At 43.2% G+C, this 22,182-nt stretch overlaps 1 protein-coding gene across 1 annotated transcript in view; it reads left to right on the top strand.

Moving 5' to 3' along the window:
- LOC134346344 (coiled-coil domain-containing protein 110-like) overlaps positions 1–14,433 on the top strand; it is a 30,698-nt gene extending 16,265 nt beyond the window's left edge. Inside the window, exons 5-9 of the mRNA XM_063047691.1 lie at positions 4,200–5,259; positions 8,759–8,879; positions 10,631–10,833; positions 11,644–11,704; positions 14,411–14,433. Coding sequence (XP_062903761.1) covers positions 4,200–5,259; positions 8,759–8,879; positions 10,631–10,685 — 1,236 coding nt within the window. The 3' untranslated portion in view covers positions 10,686–10,833; positions 11,644–11,704; positions 14,411–14,433. The remainder of the gene's footprint in view (positions 1–4,199; positions 5,260–8,758; positions 8,880–10,630; positions 10,834–11,643; positions 11,705–14,410) is intronic.
- The last annotated feature ends 7,749 nt before the right edge of the window (positions 14,434–22,182 follow it).

Below are 22,182 nucleotides of genomic sequence, written 5' to 3' on the forward strand. Positions count from 1 at the left end.
TTTCCCTGGCTGGATATCTACATACTGTGTCAAGAAACCTTACTGGATGCACCTAACAAATTCTGCTCCATCTAAGCCTCCGACTAAGTCCCAGTAAATGTTGAGGAAATTAAAGTAACCTGGTTCAACAAACCATCTTTCCACAATTTTCCCTCTATTGTTTGCCCATCTCCTGCTGGCTATTGGGAGGCCCTATAGTATAACCCCATCATATAAGCAGCATTCACAAGAACAACATAGCTTAAAGCCCATCTTTTCCCTGAGTTTCATCCATGTTGCATCACTGGATGAGCCCACCGGGATGTTCATTTCAGGTGCTAACACTTCCCCCACCTCCCTTGTTCTCTCCAACTTGCCCCATCTCTTTTACATCTCTCTCTTTCATGACAGAAACATTCTGAAAGCAGAAACATTAATTCTCGCTCTCTTTTAACCAAATTTCTGTAATAGCCTCAGCACTGCAAGTCCAATCACTAATTCAGGTTTTATGTTCATCCATCTTGCCTGTCATAAATACAAGAGGGGCAGGACTGGCAGCTCATTGTTCCTGGGTTCCATTGTTTTAGACGTGATACAGCAGGAGGGATTAAAGAGGGAGGGGTGGCATTACTAGTCAGGGAAAATGTCACAACAGTGCTCACCTATAGAAAATATCCTCTCTACTTCACTCCATCTAGGGTTATCAATATTCAGTGAGATCCCCCTCATTTGTTCTGAATTCCAGCAAGTAAAGCCCCAGAGCATCAATCACTCCTCATACAATAAGCCTTTACATTCCCAGAATCTTCCTCAAGAACCTCCTCTGAAGCCTCTCCAAGATCAGCATCTTCTTTCTTAGATAAATGGTCTGAAACTGCTCACAATACTCCAAGTGAGGCCTCACCTGTGTCTTATAAAGCCTCAGCCTTGTACTCTTGCTTGTATATTCTATTCAAAATGAATGCTAACATTGCATTTGCCTTCCTCACCACCAATTCAACCTGCAAGTTAACCTGCATGAGGATTCCCAAGTCCCTTTCAACATCGGATTTTTGAATTTCCTGCCTATTTAGAAGATAGTCTATGCTTTTGTTCCTTATACCAATGTGCAAGACCATACACTTCCAACTCTGCATCAGCATTTCTTTGCCGCTCTCCTAATCTGTCTAAGTCCTTCTGCAGCCTCCCTGCTTCCTCTACACTACCTGCCCCTCCACCTAGCCGTACCTTTCACAAACTCGGCTACAAAGCCATCAATTCCATTATCCAAACCATTGACATATAACGAATTAGTGCCCTGGTTAAGAACAAGTTTTATTGTATTCCTGCTGTGATGTATTTTATTTCAACAGCTTTTCTGCAAAATGCAGTGTGTTCTGTTGATTAAGCTTCATAGATTAGTGTTTTGGCTTTGGCTAAGATAAGGAGCCATTTGCTCAGCTTGGAAATGTTGTGTCAGCCAATTGGGTTGGTAACGTTCTGTAACATGGAACATTCAGGAGAGCTGGGCAGGATCAGGTTTCTGAGGGACGGGGTCTGGTTTTGGGTTTTTGGTTGGCAGGAGGTGCAGAGCAGAGCTCAAGGGAAGATGCTCCCACCTGAAGGAGAGACCCCCGTCGTAAGAAGTGCTTTGTGCAGACAAATTATTCCAATGAGGAGGTGCCAGCATTCAAAATGGTCTTTGAGGAAAGTTCAAACCGTGGCTGGTGTCTTTCGCACAGAATGTGGGTTCAGCGCGAGTAATCAAAGCAAAGCACCCGACTACTCCAGATATAAGCTCCAATGTGTACGTAGACGTTTAGACCGGTTTAACTGTACTGGGCCCTTTTCTTTTTTTCCCTATTAACTGTTTGTTATACGCAAACACGAGAAAATCTGCAGATGCTGGAAATTCAAGCAACACACACAAAATGCTGGTGAAACGCAGCAGGCCAGGCAGCACCTACAGGAAGAAGTACAGTTAAATATAACTGTTTGTTATAGTTGAATTATCTGTAAGTATATTTCCACTTTAATTTTTTTGCCAGTGTAAGGTCTGTTATTTTCTGGCAAACAATAACTTTGCATGGGGGTGCATTTACACAGCGTTCACCATAATTTCTGCTCTTTCATTGGAACATTCTAACTCTACTGTTTGGTGAACCTGAATCATTTTGTCACTATATGTGTGTCACTTATCGAAGGTGGCCTTCTCACCGTTACCCATGCAGTGCTGAGTCAAGTGATTGTTAGTCATAGTTAGCTAACGAGCCTGGTTTATTATGAGCCATGGGGAGAGGGTTACACATTAAAAGAAGTGATCCTATCATTGGCCCCCTATGGAACACCACTAGCCACGGGCAGCCAACCAGAAAAGATTTCCTTTATTCCCACTCTTTGCTTCATGTCAATCAGCCAATCCTCCATCCATCCGTGCTAGTATCTTTCCTTTGATACCATGGGCTCTTATCTTGTTAAGCAACCTTATGTGTGGCACCTTTTCAAAAGCCCTCTGAAAATCCAAGTACTCAACATCCACCAATTCTCCTTTGTCTATCCTGCTTGTCATTTCCTCAAAGAATTTCAACTGATTTGTCAGGCAAGATATTCTCTTGAGGAAACTATGCTGATTTTGGCCTTTTTTATCACGTGCCTCCAAGTACCCTGAGATGTCATCCTTAACAGTCAACTCCAACATCTTCTCAACCACTGAGGTTCTGCTAATTTGGTGTATAGTTTCCTTTCTTCTGCTTCCTTCCCTTTTTGAAGAGTGGTGTGACATTTGTAACTTTCCAGTCCTCTGGAACAATTCCAGAATCTAGTGATTCTGCAAAGATCATTACCAATGCCTCCACAATCTCCCCAGCCACGTCCTTCAGAACCCTCGGGTGTAGTCCATCTGATTCTGGTAACTTATGCACCTTCTGACATTTCAGCTTCCCAAGCACCTTCTTCCTGGTAATAGCAAATGCACTCACTTCTATCCCCTGACACTTTCAAACATCCAGCATACTGCTAGTGTCTTCCATTGTGGAGACAGATGAAAAATACTTATTCAGTTCATCTGCCATTTCTTTGCCCTCATCACCACTTCTGCAGCATCATTTTCCAGCGGCCAGATATCTACTCTTGCCTCTCTTTTACTCTTTATATATCTGATAAAACTTTTGGTATACCCTTCGATATTATTGGCCAGGTAACCTTCATATTTCACCTTGTCCCTGGCCCTGCTTTCAGGTTTACTTGATCTAAACTCTGCAGTCTTCTCAATCCCTCCACTTGCTGACTTACTCCTTTTGCTTCTATGCCGCATTATATTTTAAAATCTCCCTCTGGCGCCACTCTTCCCTACCTTTCTCCCATGGTCCACTCTCCTCTCCTGTCAGATTCCTTCTTCAGTCCTTTACCTTTTCTACTTATCACTTCCCAGCTTCTCACTTCATCCACCCTTCCCCACACTTCCATCTTCCCCTACAGCTGGCTTCACTTATCACCTTCTAGCTAGAATTTCTACCCCCTCCCATCTTCTTACACTGGCTTCTCCCCCTTTCTTTTCTAGTCCTGATGAAGGATCTCAGCCCGAAACATCAACTGTTTATTCCCTTCATAGGTGCTGCTGGTTTTCTGAGCTTCTCCACCATTTTATGTGTGTTACTCTGGAATTCCAACATCTGCAGAATCTCTGGTGTTCATTATTTTAAAATATATTACTGTATCTCACTGCCCTTCAAAACAAACCTAAGAGCAGTTGAAATAATAAATTAACATTACAATCCAAGACTTTGAAAAGACCTTTTTTTGCCAAGTTGAGGAACAAAATGAATACTATTATAAGAAGCAGAATTCTTCTTCTTCTTCGGCTATCCATTGATTTCGATGTTGACTGTGCTGAGAGTTTAGTCTCTGCAGGCACGTTTATGGACCACAAGACCAGCACTGGATCGGCACTATTTCCCACATTGGCTGCATTTGTGATTTGACTGGTCTGGCACCGAATGTCTGCGTTCATGACCTGCTTCATATTTCTTCTGCCTTTTCTCCTCGATAGCTGGGATTGACTTCTGGGAAGCAGAATATCATGTAACTGGTAGAGGAGGAGAGGAATGAGATGTTTAAAGCTCTTGGAAATAAATGGTACTTTTAAATTGCAAATCTATATAGGAATAATTTGATAAATATACTGAGATTTGAAAATCATAATATTCAGCAAAATTACAGCAACTTTTGATTTTGATCTGCAGGAGAAAACTGAACATGAAAGCAAAATTTCTCATTTAGAAGAAGATAGGAGATTACTTCAGGTCCAGCTTCATGAGATGGAGGAAAAAGTGAAGATTTATGTTGATGAGTTCAAAGCATTGCTCAACAGGCATGAGGATCTCCAGAATCAGACACAATCACTTCAAACAGATAGAGAGCAGCTAATCATTGAAAAAGAAAGGACAATGAGTCAATTAGAGAAGATGATGGTTGAACGAGAAGACCTACTCGCTATCATAGGTGCAAAAGAACCAATTCTACGGAAAGAAAAGAATAAAGAAACTATGGAGGAGAGTAATGCAAATGCTTTGCAGATAGAGAATCAGAACCTTACTCACAGTCTAAACATGGTGAAGAAAGAGATTACATTCTTGAAAAATGAGCTTGAAAAGGCCAATTGTGAGATTCAATGTATAAAAGCAAAGTATGCAGTTGTGAGGACAAAAAATCTGATGCTCTTTCAGCTCGTTCAGGAACTCAAGGATAAAAACCATAATCTGGAGCGGTCCCTGAAAAACACTGTTTGCACCGGTCAGTCCCTGGCGAGACTGGATGATGAAAGCAAGCTGGAAAATTCAACCGCGAGGAAAATTTACTTGTATGGTGCAGAAAAGCAAGGGAAGGGCTCGACTGGAAACTATCAGAGTGACTTGGCGAGGAAATGTGATACATTGTCAAAAATAGTGGTGCTGCTCACTGACGAAAATCAGATGCTGAACCAAGAGCTGGAGAAATATTTAACAGCAAACTCACTGCTAGAAAGCAATGCTGTAAAATTGGACGAAGAATGGCTGATTTCGGGAAAGCACACAGGGATTGGGGAGCAAGAAATAAATGACATATATCCTAGGAGAGAGAAATGGTGTTCATCAAATTCAAGTGGAGCAGGAAACAAAGCTGATCAATTTTACAGCAAAGAAAATGCAGATAAGAAATCAGAGCAGCTCAATCTTACACATACATCTTTTAACAGTGCCAGTCATTCTGGAGGTGTCAATTCCATGCTGGTACAGCAGATACCATTATACAGTAGTCCTAAAGGTACAGATTATAGATTGATTTCTACTTGCAGTTAAAGCCAATATTCCAGGTACATTGTTAGACAGTGATTCCATATGCAACAAACTAGGTGCCAGAGGAGGGAGCTCAGCAGGTCAGACAGGATCAGTGGGAGGAAAGAAATCATCACAATTTGAGTCAAAAGCCGGCAGGATTACCAGCATAAAGAGAAGGGGCGTGGGGAGAAAGGATTGAGGTGGGTTGTAAGATGATAGGCAGTTAGTGCCAGGCAGGGGAAGCAAGCGGGGGTGGGGTGGGGGTGGAGTTAAGACTGACAGGTGAATGATTGATGGAGGATGGAGGCAGACGAAGAGAGAAAGGGAAAAAGAAACAGAAGGTGTAAGTTAGGAGGAGGGGAGTGTGAAGACAGGAGAACGTTACTGAGGGATAAAGCAGGAACATAGAACTTTACCAGAACTGGATTCAGATAAGTAAAGGAGATGAGAATGGGAACCATTAGGAGAGAGGTGAATGACAGATGGAACTGGATGAGGGGGTGAGGGATGGAAGGTGATGTGAAAGGATAGAGTGAGAAGTGGACATAGATGGGATGGGGTGCTCAGGTGGGATTAAGAAAGGCAACAAAAATTAGAAGACCAGAGGATCAGGAGAGAGGGATGTGGGGTGAGGGTAAAAAAAAAAGTGTTACCTAAAATTTGAAAGCTCAACATTCATGCCATTGGGCTGCAGGCTATCCAGGCAGATAGGTATAGCTCCTCCAGTTTGTGCTGGGCTTCGTCCTGACAGTAGAGAAGGCCTAGGAGGGGCAGGTCAGTGTGGGAATGGGAAGGGGAGTTGAAATGATTTGCAACTGGGAGCTTGTGACGGCCATTGCAAACTGAGCAGAGGTGCTCTTAAAAATGTTTGCTGAGTCTGTGCTTGGTCTCACTGATGCAGAGAGGACCATATCAGGAGCTTTGGGTGCATATGAACCCTGACCCCACCTGGTAGGACTAATTTGATCCTTGAATGGTGGCGAAGCAGGAGGTGTAAAGATAAGTGTTATATCTACAGAGAGGGAGGGGGAAAGTGCCAGGAGTCAGAAAGGATTGGCGGGGGATTGATGAGTGAACCAGGGAGTCACAAAGGAAGTGATCCCTGCAAAAGGCTGATCGTGGTGGGATGGGGAAGGTGTGGCAGGCAGTGGGATCTCATTGCATCTGGCTGAAATGGCGAAAGATGATATGCTGGATGTGAAGGCTGGTAGGGTGAAAGGAAAGGACAAGGGAATCTCTAACTCTGTCGTCACCCTGATCTGTGCTCCACTGCATCAGCGAGATCAAGCACATTTTGCAGAACTCTGTCCACAATGGCCATCCCAAGCTTCCAGTTGTAGACCATTTCAAATCCCCAACCCACTCCCAGTCTGACCTGTCCAACCATGACCTTCCCTACCATCAGGGCACAGCTCGATACAATATTTTATGTTCCATCTGGGTAGTCTTCAATCCAATGGCATGAATATTGAGTTTTCTGATTATCTTGCACTTCCCCTCTCCTCCCTACCTTGCACTCCCCTCTCCTCCCTACCTTTTCGTCCTCTCTTCTCCCTCTCTTGCTGATCCTCTAGTCCTCCCATTTTTGTCCCATTCCCCAACATCACCCCCCAGTGTCCACACCCTCCCCCCCCACCTCCAATTTTTGTCCCCTTCCACCTTCTAGCTCCATCCACACACTTCATAGACAGGATTCTCCGCCCCCACCTCTCCCGCCCCTCCGCTCCCCACCTCACCTGGTTCTAACTTTTCCCCAATGGTTCCCATTCTCACCTCCTTTAATTATTCGAATCCAGCACTGTAGCGCTTTGTGCTCCTACTTTTCTTCCTCTAGCAGCTGTCTCCTCTCCTCACCTTGATCCATCTGTTATTTTTTTTCCTTTCCTCTCCCTGTCTGCTTGCATCTATCATTCACTTGTCAGTACTCCATCTCCACCCCTGCTCACCTCCCCTACCTGTCTGTCATCTCACACCCTTCCTCTGTGCATCAATCACCTCAGAATCTGGTCTCACCGCTCCCCCTTCACGTCTTCAGACTAGCCATCTCACCGCTCCCCTCTCAGTCCCAGTACAGCTCAGCCCACTGAGTTCCTCCTGCATCCTGTTTGCCGCACAAGATTCCAGCATCTACGGTTTCTCACGTCTCCAGTGATTCCATAATGAATATGCAGTGTACTAAAAGGCAAACCAATAAATCATGGGTTTATGGCTGTAACTCCTGATATATTAAGTTAGGGAGCAAGTATCCAATAAAGAGAACTGAGATATCTTGGAGATTTGGTGACTAACTACAGTCAGTATTGCCAGTCTCTAAGTAAACAGTGTTTAGTCCGCATTTTAATGGAAAGAGGCTAAAGTCAAATTGAAGTTATTTAATCTGTCAGGTTCTTGTCTGATCTTTGACCTCTCCAGAATGCATGAATCATCCCCCTCTGCTGGATAGCTATATCTTTACTCATTGGCTCAGAATTTGCAATCAATGCTTGCTGCTAAACACCAAGGTCACTTTCTAAAATGCATGAGTATTTCTGGTGTGGACTTCTTCCCTGATGCTGATTACCGTCTGCTGGCACCTCAATGGCGTCACTAACTCATATGCCATCATTCTGGGTTGACATTTAGTTTCACTCATGATCACCCTAGGGGCAGCACGGTAGCATAGTGGTTAGTGCAACTGCTTTACAAGCACCAACGATTGCTGATTGGGAGGTCGATTCCTGCCATTGTCTGTAAGGAGTTTGCAAACCTCTCGCGCCCCCCCCCACCCCCGTGACTCCATGTGATCCAGTTTCCTCCCACATTCAAAGATATACATTTAGGGCTAGTAAGTTGTGGGCACACAGAAGTGTGGCGACACTTCCAGCACAATCCCCATTGATTTGATTTGACACAAAAAGTAGGTGGCATGCCAGAAAGAGGGAGAAGAAAGCAATATTCAGTCGACTATTTTAAACATCTTGGAGATCGTAAAATAGAAACTGGCAATACACTCAGGATTAACTAAGTTTCTTTGATAAAAACTTTTTCATAGAATTAAAGAATTCATAATATTTTCAGATATTTAGCTGAAGAACTTACAACCCACAACTATTAAATTATATTTTCTTAAGGCCAGTAACTCTTCCAAGCTGTAATTGTGGCAATTATATATTTGTTAAACCCAGGCAGTTTTGGGAGTAAAATTACTTCTGCAACAATCCCAAAAGATGGTTTTAATAGGCAGCTCCAGAAGAGCCCTACTTATACACTGGTATAAATTATTCATTCACTACTGCTCCATCTAGCTTCCAAACATGAAACGTGCAACAAATAAAAGCTTCATTGCAAACGATAATCAGTTCTACAGAGCGTGAGTAAGTTGCCCCTTGAAGGCTTCACTCAACCTATTTGAGAGGGGGTCCTTTGCCTATAACTCAAATTCCAAAGATGGATAAACTTGGTCTTAACTATAATTATAATCTTTTTCTGACTTATTATTTCTACAGATCAAAGCAATTTTGATGAAGCCAGAAAAGGGTATAGGGAATTGGAGGAAGAGTTGACGGACAGTATTATAATCCAGCATCACAATCCAGTCTCACTACACTGCAAGGTAATCACAGACTGGTGAGTAGACAGCACATTGAATCTCTGAAACAAGAACGGAAAATGTTAGAAGAATTCAAACTATAAAGCAGCATTTGTGGAAAGTGAAGCCAATTAACAATGCAGGTCATCTACCCTTTCTCAGATCAGGGAAAGGATGATGGCTTCACAATTTTCAAAGCAGAGTTAGTGGACGAGTTAGGTGAAAAACAAAAGAATATATCGAGATCGGTTAAAATGGATGAATAATAAGGAGCAAGAGTACGACCCTATGATATCAGATCAGTTTAAGGCCATTCAGCCCATTGAATCTAACCCACCATTCAATCACAATTGATTTTTGTTTCTGTCAGCCCCATTCTCCTGATTATTCCCCATAACTCCTAATCTTTTTTACAATCAAGAACCTATCAATCTCTGCCTTAAGTACACCTAGTGACTTTTCCTCCAATGCCCTTGATGGCAACAAATTCTGCAGATTCACCACCCTCTGGCTGAAGAAATTCCGCCTCATATCGTTTTTAAAGGGGAGTCCCTTTATTCTGAGGCTGTGGCTTGGATCTTGGACTAGTCAATAAATGGAAACATTTTTTTTTTCTGTGCCACTCTATTCAGGCCTTTCAGTATCTGGTGGGTTTCCTTCCTAGAGAGTCATTTTATAGAATCAAGTTGGTAAAGGACATACGATAATAGGAAACACCAAGTCAGCCGTTTACCTTAAGTTAGATAACCCAGCGTTCATTCAAGAAGGTTGCAAAGTGCTCAGTGTGAAGATGAAATGTTGTACCTTCAGTTTACGTTGAACCTCACTGTGACAGTGAAGGCAGAAGACAAACAGGTCGGATTAGGAGTGCGATTGAGAATTAAAAGACATGCAACCAGAACCTCAGGGTCACCACTGTGGACTGATACAGGAGCTCCACAAAGCATTCACTCGATTGTGCTTGGTTTCTCCAGTGTAGAGGAGGGCACGTTGAGAATACCAAGGATAATATACAACATTCGGAGGATCTAAACTTATTCATTGTAGTTGGGATACTGAGCAATTGAAAACCCAAGACTAAGTAATAAGTAACAGGAGGGTGGTAGACATGGATCACTTGCCCATTAAAGTCTGTCTAAATGCCAATTAAACATAGTATGGGTTTCCAGCACTGTGTTCCAACTACACTGCAAAATACTTATCCCTCAGATTCCCGTTAAATCTCCTTCATCTCACCTTAAACTTTTACCTTCTTGTTGTTCATAACCCTACCATGGGTCTATCCTATCCCATGCCTTTCATAATTTAATAAATTCCTATCAGGTCACTCCTCGGCTTTTTTGCACCAAAAGAAAACAAGCCCAGATTATCCAGTCAGTAAGTTTGCTATTGCCCTTTCATAACAATAAGTGAAACAAATTTAACATTTTAAAATAATATTTTTAATGAAAAAAACAATAAAAATTTAAATCTAAATCCACCTAACCAAAAACTTGAAGATTAATACTTCCCCCTGCACCCCCTGCCACCCTTTGGAAATACCTAATTCAAAATGATCATACAGGTTCAGAAGGCAGATGGAAGGGCAAACAGGCTGGGTCTCCACTGGAGAGCTAATATGTTTGGGACTTCCCGCATATGCTGTAATCCCAAATTTAGCAATATTTCTTCATTAGGACCAGCCTGTTGGCTCTTCCTAAAGTGCATGTTATAAGAATGCCCACTGGTTTTAAACCAATTGAAACAATGCAATTTTCCTCTAATCACTATACATGTTGTAATCCTTCAGGGAAATACTGAGCCATGTCAGTGGGAGCAGGGATTACATTGCAAACAGAGAATGAACAGAATTTGTCTGTACTCAGTGTCAAGCAGCATTCACTTGGATCTGACGTGAAAAGTACTCCACCTCTCTCAGGAAATTCAGTTTTAGAGAAGGACGTTAGTTGGAATGATAGGGAGCTGGGTGGTGGCATTGAGGAGACCGCCAAGGTAAGTTGTTAACTTTCAGAATTATGCTTACCATGTGAATATGGGATCTATATTGATACTTCATGAGGCACCACGGTAGTGTAGCCGTTAGCACGACGCTATTACAGCTCAGGGCCCCAGAGCTCTGAGTTCAATTCCAGCATCCTCTGTAAGAAAGTTTGTACGTACTTCCTGTGTGCTCATGGGTTTCCTCCAGGTGCTCTGGATTCTCCCCACAGCCCAAAGACATACAGTACCAGTTAGTATGTTAAATGGTCAATGTAAATTGTCCTGTGATTAGGCTATGGGTCAAATCGGTAGGTTGTCCGCCAGCACAGCTCAGTGGGTTGTAAGGGCATTTTCAGCACTTTATCTCTAAATAAATAAAATAACTACCAGATATTATCATAAGGTTAGTGGGCCCATTAAATGAGATAAATCGTGATCACTGCAGCAAAGGCATAGATATTGGAGATCTTCAACTGATCAGGTATCGGTGAGAAATTAGTCAGTAGTTTTAGTCAGAATGTGAACGTTACTGCCTCCCTACCATAGTGAAAACAAAAACCATGGTGATACAAGTTACAGAAGGTTAGCTATGAAGAATGCCACTTGGGGGAGATGAAGGAAGGCAGCCGGAATTGTCATCTCCGACGGCATCTTCAGCCACAAGCAAGGTTGGGAGGAAACTGGAAGCAAATTGAAATTGGCTGACAAGGCAGCGAGCAAGGTTACCTTTCACTGAACGTTCTCACTCGATATGCGCCGGATAAGAATAAGAATATGACTGGTTAAAGCAAAGTGAATATGAACACAGGTTTGTACTTGCAGGTCTCCAATATGGAACACAGAGGCAAAAGCAAATCATTAACAAAAACTATACAGCCAATAGGTTAGTGGAAAGAGCTTTTTGTTACTTAATTTAAAGATAGCCATGAATTCATAAGTACCGCTTTTCTTTAAAAAAATAAAAAGTGTAATTTTTGATACAATTCAACTGCATGAAAATTGAATGCTCCAGCTTTAGTAATCTATAGTAATCTATTCCCCCCGCCCCCCGGTCCCATCCCATCCCGCTCTCTCCTGATCCACCCAGTTTCTTCTTGCACACCCACCACTACATCCCCATCACACAGTTTCTTCCCCTCCTCCTTCTGTCCATCACCCACTGACTCCTCCTTCTGGGCACTCTATTCTTACCTGGTCACCTCATCTCCCTTACTTGGTTCCACGTTCCACCTTCCTTTCCTGTCAGCTTCCATCCTCTGCAGCCCTTTGTTACTTCAACTTGTCACCTCACAGCCTCTTATTTCCACCCTTCTCCTCGCCACCTTCTGCACCTGCCAGTGACCCATCCTCACCCGGATCCAATTATCATTTACCAGCTCTTGCTAACCCCTCCCCCTCATCTCTTACTGCTCGCCAACTCACCTCGAACCTTCCGGTCCAAATGAAAGACCTAGACCAGAAGTTTTAACTATCCATTTCCCTCTGCAGAGGTTGCCTACCCTCCCTCAATTTGTTATCCTTCAACAGGATGCTGAAACAGATTTGCAGGCAGGAGCAAAAGGATCATACTTGGCCCATTTAGGTTCCCTAAACTTGCCAGATTGTCTTTCACCCTAATAGGAACATGCTGCTCCTGGACACATGCTATCACACTGTTAAAAGCTTCCTGCTTGCCATTCATTCCTTTCCCTTCAAACAAGCTCACCCAATCAACCTCTGCTAGATCTTGTCTAATTCCCCCCAAATTAGCCCTAGTCTAATTTAGGACCTCACTTGTGGACCTTTTCCATCACTGCCTTAAAACGATTAGAATTATAGTCACTAGAGCCAAAGTGCTCCCTGACGGCCCACTTCTGTTACTTGCCTTACCTCATTCTCTAAGAAGAGGTCAGGTATTGCACCTCCCAAGTAGGGCCCTCTGTAGGAAACTATAGAATCAGGAAACTTTCCTGGAGATGTTTCACAAATTCCACCCCATCCAGCCCCCTAATACTCTGAAAAGTAGTCCATACAAGGGAAATTGAAATCTCCCTCAAATGCAACTCCTATTATTCTCACTACTATGAACAATTTCTCTACACATTTGCTCCTCAAGTTCCTACTGACAATCAGGGAGTCCATGACCCTATAGTGATCCCCCTCTTCTTGTTTCTAAGAACTACCCACATGGCCTCAATGGATGATCCAAGAATGTCATCTCAAAGCTGTTATTTCCTCCCTTGTTAAAAAGGCTGCACCCACTCCTGGCTTCCCTGTATCTTCGTCACACCTCTAGCACCCGTATCCTGGAGTAATGAGCAGCCAGTCCTGCTCTTCTCTCAGCCATGTTTCCATTATGACTATAACATCCCAGTCCTCAGAGCCAACCCACAGTCTGAGTTTGTCTGCTTTAACTGTTAAACCTTGAATATCAAAATAAATGCTGTTCAACTGCATATTCCTTTCCCTGACTTTAGTGTCCCTGGTTATTCTAATTACTAGACTTACTCTCGCTGGCAAAAGCTTTATCCCATGGCTTGCTCCGAGTAAGAGTGCCATCCCCTTGTCAATCTAATTTAAACCCTCCTGTGGGGTTCTAACAAATTTCCCTGCAAGGACAATTAATTCCTGTCTGGTTCAATGGCCATCCATCCCTCTTGTACGGGTTGCTTCTAGCCCAGAAGAAATCCCAATGGTCCAAAAACCTGAATACCTGCCCACCCCCATCCCCCTAGTTCCTCAGCCACAAATTATTTGGAGTATTCTTCCATTTTTGACTTTTCTAGCATATGGTACCAAAAATAAAGTAGAGATCATCACCCTCGAGGTTACCCAACTCCCTATACTCATTCTGCAAGACCTCATCCCTTGTTTTATATATGTTGTTTGTACCAACATGAACAATGTCCTCTCGCTGTTCACCCAGAGAAGTATTAACCACAATAGTACTGATAACCTTAAGGCCATGAATCAGGAGCAAACAGAAGCTCTATATAAGTTATGAACGGAGTACACTACTTCACAAGCTATATCATTGCCCATCTCTCACCACATCTATGGAAAAGACTACAGTTCCCAGAGTGGAGAATAGTGAATTGGATGGGCTTTCAAGAACCATCTTGTGGTTTCATTATCGATAGTAACACACACGAAATGTTGGAGGAACTCAGCAGGTCAGGAGGCATCCATAGCACAAGAGAGTTTGAAGATTCCAGAAATCCAGAGTAACACAAAAAAATGCTGGAGAAATTCAACTGTTATTATTGATTCAACTGTTATAGTGTTCTGCCAAAGGGTTTTGGTCCAAGATGTCAAACTGTACTCCTTTCCTAGATGCTGCCTGGTCTGCTGAGTTCCTCCAGCATTTTGTGTGTGTTGCTCAGATTTCCAGCGTCTACAGATTTTCTCTTGTTTGTTATTATTGATACAAGCTTTACATTCCAGATTAACTGAATTAAATTCTTGCCTCTCATGGTGGAATTCAAATTCCTGTCTTTGGATCAATAATTACTTTTATGTGCAATTTGGCCACCATGCCATCATACACCAATTAAGTAAACTTACTTTACATATTCCTGGTAATACTGATTTTATCTCTTTTGTGTTTTAGACAGTGCTCCATCAATGCAGAAGCAACACAAATCTGAACAGTCTGATCAGTCTACACACAAAGATATGAAGAGCAGAAAACTGTAATTTCTGTAAAGACTTACACAACTAAATGAGATTGGGATATCATGTGCATTTCTCCTTTGTATTTGATCCCATATGGTACATTCAAGTAATTAACGATCACCTTTAAGTAGCAGAAATAAATCACAAGAAATGTAAGGAGATGAGAAGTAAATCAAGAGTAGATCAATTGGTCCTTCACGCCTATTCTGTCATTCCAAACAATTATGCCTCAGCAACACATTCCTCCACAAATCCACTATCCCCTGATTTGCTCAATGGTCAAAAATCAGTCTCAGATATAGTTGGAAACCTAGTCTCCACAGCTCTATTCTATGGAGAACTTCAATATTTCACCCTGAGTGAAAAAAATGCCTTTTCAACTCTATCCTTGTTCAAAGTCTAATCTCTGGTTGTAGATAGCCCAGCCAGGAAGGACATCATCCCCCCCGCCCATTAGCTGGGTGGAGCCTGGGAGGTTCCTGCTTGTGCAGGCCTGACAGGAACCTCCCCCACTCCTATGGCCAGCCCCCAATGGTCCAGGAGGATCTGGATGGGTCCGGTGGGACTCCTCAATGAGCGATAGATCCAGATGTAACTGGACGGTGTCCAGGACCTCTCCTCCAGGCCATACCGTTCCCAGTGCACACTCTATCAACGATGATGTGAATCCATCAACCAGCAAACCATGTACACTGCACTACCTTCCACCATCCTAGATTCCAGAGGTGCAGCCTCAAGTGGGTTGAGTGGTCCATGGGCAAAGGGCTTCAGGCAGGACATGTGGAAGGTAGGAGCAATCCTGAAGGGCAGTGGCAGCTGGAGACAGTAAGCGTCTGGATTGATGTGATGGGAAATCTTGATTGGTTCCAGTGAACTGGAGTGAGACCTTTCAGGTGTTTATACATGGGGGCAGAGCTCGGGTGGACAGCCAGACTTCGTCCCCAGACCAGGGTAGTCAGTCTGGGCACCACTGGCAGTTGGCCTGGTGGCAGTAGGCACAGTTGGCATTGAGAATGGCCCTCCATGCCTTCTTCCAATTATTCCAGTAGCAGCAAACCAGGACCCTGGCAGATGGAACCTCTACTGTTGCCTCCTCCATGGGGAACAACGGGGGTTGGTAGCCATGAAGCCCTTCAAGAGTGACTTACTCGTGGAAGAGGGGGTGTGTAGATTATGGGACAGCTCGGCCCTCAGCAGATAACAATATTTCTGAGATGTGGAGGAGAGAGCAGAAGGCTCACCAGAAGCGGGAGGTGAATTGCAAGCCCTGGTCTGACAGAATGTCCTCAGGGAAGCCATGGAGGTGAACTACATGTCAGAGAACCAGGTCTGCCATCTCAACGGCTAATGGAAGTTTGGGGAGGGCATTGAGGTGGACCACCTTGGACAACAGATCACCGTGACTCCATCAGAAGGTGGATGAAATCCATGGCAATGTGGGACCACAGGCATCAAGAGATTGGAGCCCAGAGGGCTGATGGTTGGAGGATTTGGACTGAAAACATTTAGGGCAAGCAATAACAAACTGACGTATATCTACATTCATGGCGGACCACCAGAACTGGCATCGCAGAAAACCCAGAGTCTATCGGGAGCCTGGATGGCCGGAGAGGGGTGAGGTGCAGGCCCACTGAAGTGCCTCAGAGCACACGACTGCTGGCATGTACATAGGGATTTCAGGAACATCGGCCGGCAGAAGCTCATGCTGACGAATCTAGTTCCCAAGGTCCCAGATGACCAAAGTGAGGGTTGATCTCCATTTCAGCTGGGTCAAACCATCATGACAGGGCATCCATCTTAGTGTTCTTGGAACTGATCAGTGGGAGATGGTTAAGTTGAATTGTTCGAAAAACGGGGCCCAATGAGCCTGATGTGGATTGAGCTGGCGGGTTTTTCGTAATGGATACATGGTTCTGCTGGTCAGATCAGATCAGGAAGGGCTTGGTGTTTCCCATCAGCCAATGTCTCCATTGCTCCAAGACCCTTTTAATAGTGAGTAGCTCCCTGTCTCCTACTTCATAATGGCACTGTGTAGAGTTGAACTTGTGCGAGAAGAAGGCACAAGGGTATATCTATTTGTCCAGTCCTCACTGGGAGAGGATAGCCCCAGCGCCAATGTCAGATGCATCCACCTCTACCACAAAAAGTCTGGAGGGCTTCTGATGGTGGAGAATCTCTTGAGCTCTTTGAAAGGAGAGTGGTCTGCAGCAGCAGACCAGGTAATCTGCAAGGTAGGTGACTTGGTGAGGGAGGTATAAGGAGCAGTGATTTGGTGGTGATTTCTGATGAAGCGGTGGTAGAAGTTAGGGAAGCTCAAGAAACACTGTAGCTGTTTGAGGGAGCACGATCTGGGCCATTCAATAATGGCATGCACTTCTGCTGGATCCATGGTTATGTCTTGGGGTGAAAGTTCATAACCCAAGTAGGAAATGACTGGGGTGTGGAAATGACATTTCTCTAACTTGCAGAACGGCTAGTTTTTGAGAAGACACTGAAGGAATGAACAGACATGACAGATATGGTCTTGGGGATCCTTGGAGAAGATGGGGACGTTATCAAGATAGATGGACACATGCCAAAGTATCATGTCTCTATGTATCTCATTTATGAAGGCTTGGAAATACCTGGACTGTTGGAATGTTCAAAAGGCATCACTAAGTATTGTTTAGTGGCCAGTGGGTGTTATCAACACTGTCTTCCACTCCATCTCCCTGGCAGATGCGGAGTCACATTGTATGCATTCCATAGATCCTGCTTGGTGAATATCTGGGCCCTATTGAATGTTTCGAATGCACTATCCATCATGGGGAGATGGTAAAAGTTCTTAACGGTGATTTTGTTGAGCCCATGGCAGTTAATATAGGGATGACAACCCCCATCTTTCTTTTTGACAAAGAAGAATTCTACACTGGCGGGGAAGTGGGATGGTCAAATGAAGATGTGCTGTAGTGCTTTGGTGATGCAATCACTCATGGCTTGGCTCTCCAGCGAGAGGGAGAACAGATAGTCTGGAGGAGGGGGTGGTGCCCGCAGTCAGATGGTCTGTGACACAACAGAGTGCTGGCTTCCCTTTTACTGAAGGCGATGGCTCAGTCATGGTATTCCTGTGGGAGTTTGTTGAGGTCGAGGGTTTCCTCCACCTCTCAGTTTTACGGAGTGAACTCAACTGAGGTTGCAGGCAGGAGGGTCCTGGACTCAGCTGTGAACCAGATGACCAGGCGAAGTGAAGGTCATGAGTGGAGAGCCGGGGGTAACCTAAGATGAAAGGACTGTTGGGGTTGTCAATCAGGAGGAATTGGACACGTGGTGCTCTCCGACACTCATGTGCAGAGGCACGTGCATGCTCTGACCATCCCAGACCCCTAGGGAGGTCTGTCAATGGCCGTGATCTAGAAGGAGTGAGAGGTAGGCTCGGGAGGGGGTCCAAGCAGCACACACAGAGTCCATTCCAAAAAGTTACCTACTGTGCTGCAATCCAACAGAGCCTCCTGGGCACATAGAACTAGGGGCCAGGGAGGGCTTACCAGACAGGTTCCCCCCTCCCCACCCCTCTACCTGGTGGCACCATTTCCCTGAGGCAGTGGGCATTTGATGCGTTGGTGATCAGTTGCTACGCAGTAAGCGCACAAGTTACTGTGTTGACGATGAGGGTCATTCGGCCTGGTTCTAGGGTTGCGGCTGATGATCTGGAGGGTCATTCCATAATGCGTTTGTCAAGACAGAGGGACAAAGTGATGAGGCTTTCGAGGTCGATGGTTATATTACTATGATCAAGTTAATACATTCATGGAAAAGAAATGCTTTGGTAACACGTCGAAGGATAATAAACGTTTTCCTGATGAGATTTACCATGCTTCCAAACAAATTTCAAAAGTATAACTTTACATTTACAAGTAGTTTAAAGATAGCAATGAAATAAAAATAGAAATGTTTGAAACACTCAGGAAGCAAATAGAAACAAGAGAAAATCTGCAGATGCTAGAAACACACAGGATGCTGGAGGAAGTCAGCAGGCCAGGCAGCATCTATGGAAAAGAGTACTGTCAGCTTTTTGGGACGAGACCATTCAGCAAACAGAGATGTTTTTAGGACAAATGCCTTTCATCAGAACTGGATGAGAATGCTCAGACTGGTTGGTTAATATTCCCACACCTGGGAAACAGACATAATTCAAAGACTGTTCTACATCTCCACTGATACCTCACTAAAACTGGTTATGACAGAAGTAGTCTAATCTCTCACCTTTTTGTAAGGAACTCAGTAATTTTCTACACTTGTTTCAATTTAAGAAAACAAGGAGAACTGGCATTTTGATTCAAGTACAATCAATGGGAAAATTCAGTAACATATTTCAGCTATATAGGACCCTGGTCAGACTCCACTTGGGGTACTGTGCTCAGTTCTGGTTGCCTCACTACAGGAAAGACGTGGAAACCATAGAAAGGGTGCAGAGGAGATTTACAAGGATGTTGCCTTGATTGGGGAGCATGCTTCATGAGAATAGGTTGAGTAAACTCAGCCTTTTCTTCTTGGAGCGTTGGAGGATGAAAGGTGCACAAGATAATGAGAGGCATTGATCATGTGGATAATCAGAGGCTTTTTTCCCCAGGGCTGAAATGGCTAGCATGAGAGGGCATAGTTTTAAGGTGCTTGGAAGAAGGTACAGAGAAGATGTCAGGGGTAAGTTTTTTTTTTACGCAGAGAGTGGTGAGTGCGTGGAATGGGCTGCTGGTGGCGGTGGTGGAGGCGGAAACAATAGGGTCTTAAGAGACTCCTGGATGGATACATGGAACTTAGAAAAATAGAGGGCTATGGGTAAGCCTAGGTAGTTCTAAGGTAAGGACATGTTCAGCACAGCTTTGTGGGCCGAAGGGCCTGTATTGTGCTGTAGGTTTTCTGTGTTTCTATGTTTCTATTTCCAAAATAGATAATTTTCCACTTTAGTATATAGGTGGTGGTATACAAATTGCACCATTCCCTAAACCAACATTTCAATGATTGAGAATCTTTTATATACACAAATATCTTCATCAGCCTCATCTCCAATAATGTCACTCAAAACTTCTTTAAATAAGTTGAAAATATGTTTGCCCCATTTTATAAGACATTTCATCACTGGCTATTGCTGTCCCAGAAAATGCTGCATGCAACCCAGAAAGTTTAAAGAGCAGAGCAGACCTCCTACTACACCTCCAATAAAATTACATCAGTATCATTCAAATGCTAGCTCTGGTCCTTGTGCAGCACACCAAGTAATTTCTTTAGTTGTACTGGAAGAAATTAAGTCAATTAGGACGCCCCTGCTGTTACATTTTCTCATGGTCAGTATACTATGGAAGTAAAGCGAAAAAAGCCTGTGCTGTTTGAAAGATCAAGAAATCGATAAATTTATACAGCTTGAAAAACTGAAGACAATTTTATTGTCATAGATGTTACATCCAAGGGATTTTCTCTTCTGCAAAATGAACAACTGAGCTTCAGTAATTTTCATTAACAAACTTTTCTCCTCATCTATTTGCCAAGGTGCATTAAAGACTGGGGCATTTATGCAATGAATTCTACAAATCATGAGCTGATATCAAATAAATGAATGTCACATGATTTGCCAAAATGTAATCAAGCCTTCAAGAACCTTAATGAAACAAACCTGAGATTTTTTTAAACAAACATGAAGTTTTTTTTTAGAATTTGGGTGTCACTGGCACAAGCAATATTTATTGCTTCTTCCTAATTGCCGTTGAGAAGCTGCCTTCTTAAACTCCAATAGTCTTACTGGTGGAAATGCTCCCACAGAGCTATATGGAAGGGAGCTGAAGGAATTAAACCCAAAGATAATAAGAGATATATTTCCAAAGCAACACACAAAATGCTGGAGGAACTCAGCAGGTCAGGCAGCATCTATGGAAATGAATAAACAGTTGACATTTTGGGCTGAGACCCTTCTTCAGGATTGGGGAGCTACATTTCTAAATCAGCAAGGTGCACAACAGAAGAATAGAATCTGTCATTCCCATGGGCCTGGAGCCTTTTCCTGCCTGGTGGTAGAGATCATGGGATTGGGAGGTGTCGTCAGAATAGCTTGGAGAAAATCTCTTTTTTCTAGCTTTCTATGTCACAAGTGGTTTCTGTTGAGTAGGGCTACCGAGACACAGAATGGAGTAGCAAGTAATCAGCTCTCAAATCTAGCACCAATTTTATATACACTGATCTTATATAAGTGCTATTGAATCTGCACTCAGCCAAAATTTAGTGAGTTTGAACTTTCATGAAATTTGGTTCACCTGTAAAATATGAGCTTTGTGAGTAAATTGGAATCACAGCTTAATGCGTCTCCAATAAGTTCTATCCGTTCAAAACATTAAGTAAAGCTTGATGTACTCTTAATGAGCATTAGAATACGATGTTTATAACCACAAATAATTTAAGATCTCTGAACAAAATCTATTGTGCATCAATGATTAAACACAGCCTTAAATCCATGCTGGAGAAATGGTAAATTTGCATCAAACACAGGCTGAAGGAAAGTACGTGGATATCTTTGTTAGGGCAGTTAATATTGGGACTAATCATAATTTAAACTATGGTGATATAAAAGGCTACAAGGGCATCTGCTATCCAAGGTTATCACATTGTTGATGGAGATATTTAACTATAAACTACTTCTCAGCAGATATGTGATGTTTTGGATTTTCTGTAATGGTACGTGTTTTAAGTGTATTGTTTTTGAGAAATACTTTGCAATGATATTGGCACACATGGGGTTCTCAAACCAGAACATATTGCAGGAGCTCCACTTGACTAGCAAAATTTCAGCAGAGAAGGATATTCTTCTATTTGCAGTTGACCCACAGATAATCCCAAACTATTTTCATAGCTAGAGCAGAAAGTTTGCATCTCCAGAAATGCAACAGCTGTACCTGTCAAAATCAAAGCATTATTCCAATCACACCAAAGACAATCTGACATACAGATATTCAACAAAAGAACTATTCATAATGGATGCATTGCTTCTGTGTTTTAGTCAGTATGGCTTCCACGTAATGTCGTCTACATCTCACTGTAACTTGGAATGTGAATTCCCAATCTGACCTGGAAAATTTTGAAAATTTTCCAGATCTTAGCTTGTTAAAGAGTCTGAACTGGGGTGAGAATGATGAGGGCAGGCAGGGCATGAAGTTCATAACAATTGGAGGCTGCTTGAAATACATCCCATCCTCATTCCAAAAACCAGTCAGAATTTGGGCATATCCTGTGGGACCAGAATCATGGTAAATATCAAAGCTTCATGGTACAGTGGAGTTTGACAGGTTCTTGATTAGTAAGGGTGTCAAAGGTTATGGGGAGAAGGCAGGAAAGTGCGGTTGAGAGGGTTGATAAATCAGCCATAATGGAATAGAGGAGTAGACTTGTTTGGCTAATCCTGCTCCGATAGCTCATGGTCTTATGGTTTTATGACCAACATAACTGCAATTACTTGCTTCTAGAAAACAGACCTATCTATCCTACCCAATTTCTGTTTTGCTGTGAGCCAACAATTAAACAAATGTGCATGTATTCCAGTTATCCAATTACCACATGAGAAGGAAAATCTTAAACACAAGCGATTCTGCAGATGCTGGACATCCAGAGAAACACACAAAATGCCGGAGAAACTCTGCAGGTCATCTACCTGCTTTACTCTGAAGCAGGATACTCCAATGAGGCTAA

Source organism: Mobula hypostoma, chromosome 5 (assembly GCF_963921235.1).
Source record: "Mobula hypostoma chromosome 5, sMobHyp1.1, whole genome shotgun sequence".
Classification (NCBI taxonomy): domain Eukaryota; kingdom Metazoa; phylum Chordata; class Chondrichthyes; order Myliobatiformes; family Myliobatidae; genus Mobula; species Mobula hypostoma.